Here is a 12403-nt window from a genome sequence, read left to right as displayed (position 1 = left end):
ACTCCACACTTTAAGTTAAGGGAAAAATTGTGCAAAAAGTTCAGGGAAAGCTTGAGGGAAAAGTTAAGAAAGCAACGCTCCAAGTTAAGGGAAAAGTTAAGGGGATTTTCAAGCTAAAGGTTTAGGGAAAAGTTGAGGGAAAAATTGAAAAATGTTAAGGGAAAGGTTATAAGAAACGTTCAGGGACCCACACTGTCAGTCAGACAGTGAGTCCTCAAATTAGTTATTCTAGAGTCACACAGCTTCTTACAAAACATAAAACAACCTCGTCTTTCTTAGTAATTTTGCCATCTTCCATGCAAAACAAAAAATATTTTCACATACTGATTCCCAGATCCTTGAGTGTCACTATTTAATTAGCACAGTTTTGCTTGCTCGTGACCTCTGACCCTTCTGTTTTTACTCATCAGCTTAGTTTACTGAGAGGTCAGTCAAACAGTCAATAAGTCAAGGTCCTAGTGAGTTTTAGGAATGTGCTCCATTGGACCACAAAGGAAACATTTCAAACAGCTTATAAAATGGCATTAAAAACCTATCGACTTTAAAATCTGAATCTGGCAGTGAATCACAACTCGGTCACTGTAACTGTTTAATACTACCTAATGGTGCAGACACATTCAAAGCAAATAAATTTTGAGTCATCGTCTCCACCACTCCCTCAGTGGTCGTAGTCGGTGCATGCAAGCTATTGAAAAGCCAGTTTGTTTTGACAATGCGTCCAGCAGCAATCTTGAAAGAAGAGAGCAAACAGAAGCTGAAACCCAGACACTCCATTAACAACACATTCCTTTAGTTGATTTCTACAGTATAACAGGCCAAGACTAAGCTTCCTATCTTGTTAACTCTCCCTTTTGCAGCAGGTCAGTCCTGCGCTGCCTGCTATGCAACATTACCAATTTATGCTCCTTCAAATCTAAAAGACACTTAACTAAAAGAGTGACATATTGACCTCACCTCTGCTCCTTATGCTGAGACAGAGAAACCATCTCATAAACACACACCCACACACTTACCATTATTCTGACAGTAACAGAGGCGAGTCCAGGAGGCATGATTCCCTCAGTGTCGAAGGCCTCTACGGTGAACGTGTACGTCGGTTCTGAGTCATTCAGAGCCTCAAAGTCCAGAACCTTGAGAACTGACAGCTCCCCCGTTATGGGGTTGATGCGGAAAAGCCGAATGATCTCCTGGTCCAAGCCTTCAGTTCTGATTCGATACGTGATGTTGGAGCTCTGGTCAGCGTCTATTGCCTACAGAAAAGAGCGGGGAGAAAGGCAAAAAAAATGGGAAAGAAAGTCATATTATTAATACATTTTTTATATTTGCCAGAAGGAGAAGAATCTACATTGGCTGGAGCAAGTTAAAGCTCACAATATTTTCAGTGGGTCTGTGTTGAACTGGTGTGTCTGAATTGCCTGCGGTGGCAACCTTTGTAGTCGAGCTGCTGGTCTACATCTCACTTGTTCTTTTGCAAGTATTTTACTGTGTAGCTTCAATGAAAAAGTTCTTCTTTCAAGTGTACATTCTTCTACAAGTCACTGAGTGTCTCTGAGCACAAATAATTTGGACTTTGTGAGACACCTTTGTTACTAACAGGACTGTAAAATGAAACCAATTTAGCCATTTCAAAGGAGACATAGCTAAATAAGTATGTTTTCCCAGTCTCACAATTTTGTATATCAAGTAACTTTAAAACAGCCATTTCAATTAATTGTTAAAACATTTTGTTAAGGATTACAATAGCTGTTTTTAGATGTTCTAAATATGTTGGCAGTGACAATACAAAATGTGCTGCAAAAAGTCAATCTAATATCCTTCTTAAACTGTCATAAACATCTTCAACTGATAACCCTTTTGTGTATAATAAAAGAACTCAGTGGATTGTGCCCTTGTTATTACATGATGTTTTGGCAATTCTGTTCAAGCAACATTATGTGACTATTTTACCTTCAAATCACAGCTTCAAAATTATTTCGATTGTACGCTGATTTGTAAAAGGGAGAATGGCAGCTTCTTGACACCTCAAACTCCTGTTCTTGCACTTTGGTGTACAGGGAACGCTTTGCAGCACTATGTCACACACCAGCAATTATGGGTCTTCAGCTAGCTATAAGAAAAAGCAAGCTGGGTATTTGGGTCTCTGTACAGAGATCACTTTAATGCTGGATGCTGTCCACTATAAAACAGAAAAAAATAAGATTCTCAATGCGAACATTATGGCAGAGGCAGAGACCCAAATGATGTTGGTGGAAGAAGCTGAAAAGAAAAAAGAAGGTGACCAAGTAAGAAGTCAGACAAGACTAAAACTCGGACTGACTTTTAGTCGTAGTAGGGAACTTTGTGAAATAAAAGGCTGCAAGAAAGAGTCAGGGCTTTCTAGTTTGTTAGCCATTAGCTCGATATCTCAAAGGAAAGTGACAGCATCTGCTTTACTCGGCTGGTAAATTAACTCATAACACAGACTTCCACTATGTATTGGTAACCTGTGTTGAAGGGAAAGTTTGAAGTGGGAATTACATTTTTCTTTCATTGTTGTTTGTAGCCTTGATTCAATATCCTAAAGTTAACAAAGTACGGTGGTGCCTATATGAACCTCTTCAAATTGTTTTTTCATAGAATTGTGACTGGCCTTTGTATTGAGGGGAACCTTGTTCAGTTGAAAAATCTATTTTTCAAACTTCTCTGGTGGACAAATTACATAATGTAGCCTTTCTCCTCAAAAAAAAAATATGTTTCTGTACTGCACTGTTTATCATTTAATAGAGGCACATCTGCTTCGAGATAAAACCAACCGATACATCGTCCAGACAATATATTTGCTATGATCTACTGTTATGGTAAGACCTTGGTAGCTGAAAGGGTTGACTTACACCACATCAGGCATTTGTCTAGAAAGCCTTTACAGCGTATTGCAATGAACAACTGAAATAGGTACAAATCTAACTCCAACATCAGCTGCAAACTGACCTATCCATCTATCCATACACTCACCTTTAACTTTAATATGACCGTATCCTTTGGGCTGTTCTCTGGAAGATTGACATTGTAAGTTTGTTGGGTGAATACTGGGCTGTTGTCGTCAACATCCAAAACAGTGACAGAGAGAGTTAATCTGGATCGCCGTGGGTCCACTGCTCCATCCCAGGCTTCAACGATGAGAAAATAATGACCTTTCACCTTCAGAATAATAGAGAGTCATGATCACACATCAGAACTGCAGCTGCACCAAATATTTATGCTGTCATCTTCGCCACTGTTTTCTCTTGTCTGTTTTGTATTGCATCCGACAAGCTGACATTCATGTGGAACAAATCTACGCGTTCCTCTGACCTCTCTGTCCAACGGCACAGCAGTTCTGATAGCTCCGGTGGCATTGATGGAAAACAGCTTCTGGTGGTTGATGAGCCGATAATGGACCTGTCCGCTCGCCCCAAGATCTGGATCTGTAGCCTAAAACCAAGACAGAAAAAAAACACAAATGCACACAATCAATAAGAGAGCAGAAGTAAAGGTTTTTATCAGTTGTTTTGTAATGCATGCAGATCTTCAGGGCGTCTTTTAGGCAAGTTATTTTTAAACTTCCCCTCAAATCAAACTAAATGCGCAAATCAATGCAAGTGCTGTAAATGTAGGTAAGTGGTAAAACTCTAACCCCTTTCAATTTTGGTAACATTTTCATTGCCTTTCTTTTGGAATAATGGATATTTGCAAGTGGCTGAGTGACTGTGCGTGCATATGTGAGGGAGAGATAAAGCAGAATGACTCGGATGAGAATTATCAGTAGCATTTTCTGCCTAACAGTTTCACTCGGGGACCTTTATTTAAAGTGGTATGCATCCACCATTCATTTTTACTAGCTATTACCTTTTGACTTTGTACTGTTAACCCAACAATATTTAATCCACCTTCTTAATTAAATTAACGCCAAGAGGGTCATAGTTACAAGGAAAAATTAGTCAGTTTCTTTCCCTTGTGTCTTTTTTCCCGCCCTGTCTTACTTCTGTCTTCATGTTATTGCTCCTGTCTTTGGGTTTCACACAGGAATTCCCTTTTTTTTTAGGCACTGATTTGACAAGGTGATAAAGACAGACCTTAGAGATCTGTTCTCTCTATTTGTCTCTCGGTTTCATATTTCCCCGGGTGTCACCTCTCTTCTTCCCCTTATTGCAACTTGTCCAGAGGAATTGAACTTAGTTTTCTACCAGCAGCAATTGTTAAACTTTTCCAGGCTTAATGAGACAGGGGTCTCAATTTTCACTTGGAATAGAGGAGCACAGTGTCTTCTTCCCTTTGTCGCACCTCTTTCATCTGACTATCCTTCTGTGTCTGTTCTGCAGTCAAGCACCGGCTCCTTCTCCACATCATCTCTTCCAACTATTAAAATAAGGTGCTGAGAAGGTGACAAATTGCTAGCCGGTGTTCCTTTCACCCTGTCTGAACATTCATCCTGTCCAATCAGCATTCTGACTGCATTAAAATAGATGAGACCAGAGCAGAGGAAGGCAGAACAGAAGAAATATTAACACGGTTTGTGTGCATGTATTTGAGTGTGCAGGGGGCTGGGCTTTGCTTAAATTGCTATTGCACAAAGTCTCCAAAAGAAAAATATAATTTGGGATATAGCAGCAAGTGTTAGAAGTAATTGCTCCACACCTGTTCTTAGTTGTGGGAAGACTGTGTGCACTTACTTGTGTGTTTGCCTTTGTACAGACCAATTTGAGTTTTGGACCTTGGGAAGTAGTGAGGACATTTTCGCCAGTCCTTGATTTCTGATACAATTTTAAAGAGCTGCGTGAGAGTGAAGACTTGGTTTTATGGTTCGGCGTTAATTTTGTCAGTAAAACTATGACCACACATTCTCTCTGACTAAAGATATTACTCTGACAACAAGGTGACATTAGCAAAGATATACTGCTCACAAGGGATAAAAATTATGACAAAATCAAATTAAAATCAAGTTAAAGCAATTAAGAAAAAGCAAAAAAGACTGAACAACGGTGGTTCCAACTTTAGTTCCTCCACATGCTGGTGTCCTTGGGAAAGACGTAAAATCCAAAGCAGCTCTTGTTGCTACTGGTATCTGAGAGTGTATGTGAACAGGAAAACACTATAAAGGGGAGTTTTAGTACCGCCAGGGTAGAAAAGTGCTATAGAAGTGCAGGATATTTATCAGTTAACAAGAGCATACAGTCATCTAGCTGCTTTGTTTGATTCTAATTTAACAGTGCTTTGAGCTAAATGCTATCAGGAGTATGCCAACATCCTCAAAGCAACAATGTTAACATACAGTTTCACGAGTATTTGATCAATATGATAAGAAATTCTTCACCACATTCCAATGACATTGTCTGACAAATTTACTATGCACAAGTCAAAAACAATGGCTGTGGTGTGAATTTGGCAATACTTCCATGTCGAATTAGAGGCAAAGTTAGAAGCCATAGAACTGATTAGTCTCTGTAATGGCTGCCGTTTTGCTATGTGCTGTCAACTACAGAGGCAGAGAGAGTCTTCTTCCTGAAGGGGGTGTGGACGGCAGCAGCTCAGCTACATTTAAAGCTACAAACAGCCCATTTTGAACAGCGATAAAACCAGGATTTACAGTCATGGTAAACTGAACCATTTATGTGGAATTTTGAGCTGATGAACTGAAAGACACACTCTTGAGATATGTGATACTGTCATTCATTTGCTGAACAGGGGAACAATGTGGGACCTCTAAAGCAAGCATATTTAGCATTGCATGAAATCCTCACGCTGACAATTTAGCGAAAGCAGCAAGGGCGAAAAAGAAGAAAGAAGAAAGGATCTGGGTGCACTTTCTCAACAACCCATTTGAATAGAAGACTGAGTGCAGGGTGCAGATAGAAGGACTGACCAGATTTAACACTAAGGAGAAAATTTCATCAACTGAAAAGACTGAGTGATACTTTTGCAACAGTGAGTGATGTCAACTCAATTGTGATGTTAATGTGAATGCATAAAAATGCAGAAAACGATATGTAACAGGAATAAATGCATTCTTTTGAGCGTGAAAGGTTATTCATGAGCTTAGAAATAGTCTTTTGACAAAAGAAAATCCTAACTGTACTGTAATTAATCCATGGATGAAGACCTTAAGAAGTGGCTGAAGGCTCCTTCAGAAGCACATAAGTGGACCTTAGCGTTAAGAGACGTTATCACTTAACTAACAAGAAAAGTACTCAGAGAGCGCAGTACTTTGACAAGGTTGCTCAGTCGCTGTATCACTACCGACGGCTGAAATCTTGAAAAAAATTTGTGGCAGAAATCACAGCACCATAGAATGTGGTCATTAAATACAGATGTACCCACAAACAAAATGACTTTGCGCTCAGCATAGGTGTGTGTTATGGATGTGTATGTTATGTACAAATACCAAATTGCGTGACCTAAATATGTAGCGGGTGCCGGGAATTGATGAGACTTGGAAAAAAACCCACAATTTAATCAACTGTTCCTTGTATCATTTCCGACTTAAAGGTCACAGCGGTGGATTTGCAGTAGGATTGCACTCGTGATCGTCAGCAGGCAGCTGACACAGCGTTCATTTGTCATAGTTACAGTGACACCGTGTCGTTATCTCGCAATGATACAGAAATCTTTAACAAATCCATGGATCCAGACTATAAGCTGCATCACTTCCAAAATTGAATCAATTGGTCCTTGTGTCATTTCTGACCTTCCCTGAAAATTCCATCCAAATCCGTCAGTCAGTTTTTGAGTGATGTTGCTAACAGGTACACAAACAGACGGACAAACCAACACAGATCGTAACATAACTCCACTGTGTTCCTTGGCGGAATAATGATGTCTATACATCATAATGTACATGCGGCATATAAATTCAGCAGTTAAATTGTCAACACTGTCAGATGAATATGTTTGTCTAACCTTATTACTCCAGCAATATTTACATTCCACTTTTTTTTGCTGTTCTGCTGTCACTACTTGCTGTTGCAGTGACCCATTTTAGCCCGTCTCCCCAATTTTGGATCATTAAAGTTTCATCTTTTCTCATACAGTGACTATTAGAATTAATGGAAATTAAACTCCGTCTTGCCAGTTTTGCGTAGACAAAGAAAGAGAAATGAAGTCCTCTTCATGTGATTTGTATTCAGTGATTTATTGCTATCTGGGGATAAAACTGTGTTACCAAATTTAATGGGGCATCCAGCTTTTTAGATGATTATCGTGGATTGTTTGGAGAGGAGAGAGAATAAATGAAACATGGACAATAAGCGTGAGAGAGTGAGGAAAAGAGAGGGAAATTAAGAAATGAGAGAAGCTGGATAGAAATAAATATATTTTGAGGTGAAGGAAACCAGCTGAACTAAAAGAGAAGCAAGCGTGTTGTGCGTGTTTGTTCAATATGCTGTTGCAACCGTGTGCTGTGTTGAAACCGAATGAAGCAGCGAAGCAGATGAGACGACTGAGACCGCTCTCTTAAATATGAAGCTAAAGCCATGCGACAAATAGTTTAGCTTAGCATAATGACTGCAAATATGGGGAAACAAGTAGCATGCTTATGTTATATAATGTTGGATAATTGGAATATTTGAGGAAACAACTGCTCTATAATTACAAAAATGGTAGTATAAAAATTAAAACACCGACAATACCGCACCAAATCCATTAAGTCCTAGTTTAATTATATTAAACGACATGTTTTTGGCCCATATGCTGCATTTATATTTGCTCAGTCCGATATAATTAAAGCTTTTACAAAATCTCCACTCAAAATTATAACTTGGATACTGGTGTGAATTCTAACAGAAAGTCTGAAATCTGTAATTACAATAATTCCAACATGATATGGACATGGCCTACAGAAAAAGCTCCCTAATTTACACATTAAATCAGCAACAAGCTATTTTTGGGCGCCTTACAAGGCTGTTTTTCAGCTGGAACAGTTGCCAGACAACTAACAGTCCATGGCATGTACACTAGTTTCTGCTAACAATCCCTCCATGTACTCTGCTGTGTTTTACAGATGCCAAAATGGCTCAACAGCTAATGATGATGTTGACCCAAAAATGATGATGATTAGGAAGAGTCCGAAATCTCCATTTAGAGCCCTCAGATTACTTGAATAGGGGCCACAAATAGGGCTATGATCTGACACATACAACCACTTTGCTCCTAATTGTCCTTTTTCCGCTTTTGTATAGCTTAAATGAACGAGATGTGTAGTGTTAATTAGGGGGTTTCAGAGGGCAAATTTTGCTGTTTGAACAGAGCCAGACCTGCTGTTTCCCTGTTTTTCCTGTTTTTATGCAAAGCTCTGCTAATCGGAATCTGATTGTACCTTTCTATTTACTGGACAAATGCAAGAAAGCAAGTATTTCCACATCAATGTTCAACCACTTCTTCAAGGGACACATTTTCCCAGCTGTCAGCAGCACTGAGTATAGATTTGGGGTATTCAGGACCCTTGACAGTTTTTGCATGAATTTGAAAATGAAATAGCTGAGTAACGCAGTAAAACGCTCTGTAATTTTCTCGGTTTATTTTTGACATGAAAAATTTCCCTCCGTGACGTCAGCTGACAGAAAAAAAAATGAAAAAAGATAAACGGTCGGCAATTTTCTCCTGCCACATAAAAATAAAATATACGAAAAGGGTGGATATTTGATATATGACAGTGAGATGTTATTTTCCATAAAACCTCACTTCGAACTGCCTACTGTAAAGTTGTCATAGCACTGCATTTTAGGAACTGGATTAAATCCTTTGCATAGAGGGGTGGATTAATCACCTGATGTCAAACATATTGATGACTGCAGTTAGGGACGGTGGAGAGTGAGCGTACATGTGCATGACTTTCTCTCAGCCTTTATCCTCCTCCTTCTATTCTATTCTTCCTGCTTGTGTCTTATCCCTCCCTCACTGTCTTTCTCACAGTTCCCTCAGCATAATTACACTGCCAGACAGCTAAAAGCCAGGAACACAATAGAATTAATGTCTCGGCTGCTTTACGTCTGTGGCTTTTCAACACACACTGGCAAAAAAAAAAAAGTAGCTTGCAGCCCGAAATACACACTATCTCTACAATCATGAGATCTGCTTTTCGTATTCAGGTGCTCAAACCCTTTTTCCTTCAGTTTCCCCCCTTTTAGTGTCTTCTCTTTTTCAACACTTTCACACCTCCACTTCCAATTTAATTCTTAGATATGGTAAGCGAAGTACCTGCGACTGAAACTAAATTATAGAGATTTTTTTTTATCACCTGCCGCTGTGCACTTTTTTTTTTGCTGCACTAATAAAACCATATAGTCAGGTATTACAGCGGTGTGGGGGTCTTTTCTAAGTAAGTTACACATACAAAGCAGCCATCGCTAATAATCTTACCCCTATATTTTGTGTTTATGTTTGTGTGACTGCTTTTCTATTTGTTATTCCTTCTTTTTCAGCTTCATTTCCCATCAGGCAACATACTACACCCAAAAATGATAATTTGGTAGTCATAAAATATACTTATCTGCAGGGGGAAGACATACATACACACCTACATAAATACATAATGTATTTGTGCATGATTTCAAGTAGTTGCTCTCCTATCTGGAGCTGAGAACTCCATAAATAGATACCAGATAAATCTGAGAGGTTGCAAGATGATGAACAGAATGGCAATGAAGGAGATATTTATGTTCCACAAAACTATTTATTTTTTCAGGCTTTCTTCCTAATCAGAATATATTTTCTATAGTAAAACACCATATTGAAAAATGGAAACATGATTCACCACACTATTTGTATGAAGAGAGTATCAACAGCATGAAGAGCGGTTGATGTAGTAGTCGACTTTCTCAAACTATTTTCTTTTTGAAGTGTTTATGAATCAATTCAAAACCATTTACCAAAAATTTAATTTTTTAAATCCGGTTCTGTGCAGCATCTTTCCACTTACAGTACACTGAAAGTTATCAACCATGTTGTAGGGACAGGCAATCATGCCACAAACAGCCAATACATTTAACTGCAGCAGACGATTTCACTGATTCACTCCCCTCTCTGAGATTGAAAGCGTGACAATCAGCAAAATCATCGAGTGTTTGTTTGGAAGGGAAGAAAAGCTTCTCAGTCCTCAGTGACACATGACTGCTTAACCCTGCAGCTGATGGATAAAGCAAACTGATAACTGATCAAGAGCTACTTTGGTGTGCTGCTAGTTTGACATATAGTATTTGATTTTCAAGCTATGCATGACATAATGTCCTGTTGATTCAGCACAAATGCCACCAGATAAGCATCAAGGGCAAGTGGTACAACTGCAGGCCCAGTGATGGAGTGTCATCAGCAGGTCTGTCAACATTACAACAAAAACGCTTTAAAATAATCATCCTGCTACAAACATTCTGAGATATTTGCCTCCATCTCTATTTTAAAAATAGATTTACATGCTGCACGTTCAAATGCAACCACCAGTAAAATCACCTGTGTTCCAAATTGCATACTTTTCCTTTTTTTTCTTAAATATGTGCTACAGCTGTGCTCACAAAGTACATCCTATTTATCCCAGCATGCATACAATCGGGACGTACTATTTCCTCATAAATACGCGTCTTAAACTTTGACCGTCACAATCTGCAGTGTGGAATAAGCTGTCGTCTGTCTGTGTACTCTCAGCGGCTGAGGCTTGTTTATACTTTCACGACATACTGTGATGTAACTGTGCAGAGGATCGTGGGTCAGATTGGAGAGAAAATTACGCTAGCTTGAATGCTGTAAAATCAGACTGTATGTAATACAACACCCTGGTATGTCTGGCATACTATATCTGACGTAGTATATATTGGGACATACCAAATCTTTCTCTGGCCTACTATACAGTATGATAGTATGGGTATTGATATACACCAAGAACCAATGTGGGGCTGCACATTATGTCAGGAAAAATATCATGAATATATTAAGGAGAGCTGATATTGCCCACTGAGTTGAATGAGATTTCCTCACCTGGCAGGTACATATACACTACCAGTCAAAAGTTTGGACACACCTTCTCATTCAATGGTTTTTATTTAATTATTATAAGCATTGTAGATTAATACCAAAGACATCAAAACCCTAAAAGAATACATATGGAATTATGTTGTAAACAAAAAAAGTGTTAATCTTCAGTAGTAATCTACAATGTAAGTACAAAAACTGTGCTGGACTTCTACTTGCAGCATATCTGTATATATATATTTTTTTTTTAAATATTTGTATATATGATTATTTATATTTGTATATATGATTTGAAATGTATAATGATCATTCTGTCAACTGTGATCTGTTTATTTGGTCATTAAGGAAGATGTGTCAAAAAAATTGCTTAAATATCAGATGAAATTACTGATGTTTTCATGAGTTACTTTTAGTGTTTTAACATCTTCATATCACAACTAACCTTCTTGAGATGACTGTGTTTTTAAGAAACAAATAGGTGGCATTAACAGTTTATCATGACATATGCAAAGCTGAAGATATGTATGCATGGAAATAATGTAGAAAATAATGTGTGCAGTTTTCCCTCAGGTGAAAATACCTCCACTACAGAGCTACCAGAGGTTAACGTGACAGTAATGTTCAAATAATGCGTTTTTCTGTGATAATCAATGTACGTGCCTACAAGTGATCTTGGATCTTTGAAAGTAAGAAGAGTTGAGAAAAGTCTCATGAAAAGAAAGAAAGAAAAAGAAGTAGAGAAAATTACTCATGAGCAAAAAAAACCCAACAACAACAATAACAAAAAATGCCAGCGATGCTGCCATCAGAACATTATATTATCGCACTGATGCTTCCTGAGTTGATTCTGTGTTTAAATAAAAATGAATGAATATGCTCAACTGGCGCATGACTCAGAAATGTTTTCTAATTTCTAGGTTTGCTTCCAAATGCATTTCATTGTTTCCCGTCTGGCCCACCCGAGTGATCCAGTCTGGTAGAATTTACACGGTGATGTCATAGGAATAAAACTCAATTTTCTCAACCCTGGAAAAGTTTCACAAATACAGAACTCCATGGATTTAAAAAAAAAAAAAAAAAAAAAAAAAAAAAAAAAAAAAAACACAACAGAAAACAGTTGTGTTGCTCGGCAACATGTAGCTAAACAGGAAGGGGCTTAGGGCTTGGCCCAGAACTTTATAATCCTGACAAGATTGGAAAAAATAAGTTTTCACTGATTTCTGTCAATTTCAAGAACAGAGTAGCAGTGCTTTCTACACTATATTATTTTCAAACTGTCTGTCCATTGCAGATAAGCTCTGACATACATACAGCCTGTCCTGTCCTCCCCTCTCTGCTCTCACCTGTGACTTCTCCACGTCTCTTTATATTCAGTGACGTTTGGGTCAGTTTTCCTGTCAAATGTTCTCTCCTCTCTTTCTGCTACACCTGT

General features: G+C 38.4%; 1 protein-coding gene across 5 annotated transcripts in view; it reads right to left on the bottom strand.

The window, feature by feature from the left end:
* pcdh15b (protocadherin-related 15b) overlaps positions 1-12403 on the bottom strand; it is a 221237-nt gene that overhangs the window by 78549 nt on the left and 130285 nt on the right. For all 5 annotated transcript variants that reach the window (XM_055004449.1, XM_055004448.1, XM_055004450.1 and 2 more), the window contains 3 exons: positions 3331-3450; positions 2992-3177; positions 1014-1250 (listed from right to left, as the gene is read on the bottom strand). In XM_055004449.1, the coding sequence (XP_054860424.1) occupies positions 1014-1250; positions 2992-3177; positions 3331-3450 (543 nt within the window). The remainder of the gene's footprint in view (positions 1-1013; positions 1251-2991; positions 3178-3330; positions 3451-12403) is intronic.

Source organism: Amphiprion ocellaris, chromosome 18, assembly GCF_022539595.1.
Source record: "Amphiprion ocellaris isolate individual 3 ecotype Okinawa chromosome 18, ASM2253959v1, whole genome shotgun sequence".
NCBI classification, from domain to species: domain Eukaryota; kingdom Metazoa; phylum Chordata; class Actinopteri; family Pomacentridae; genus Amphiprion; species Amphiprion ocellaris.
This window is presented reverse-complemented; position numbering and strand designations above follow the sequence as displayed.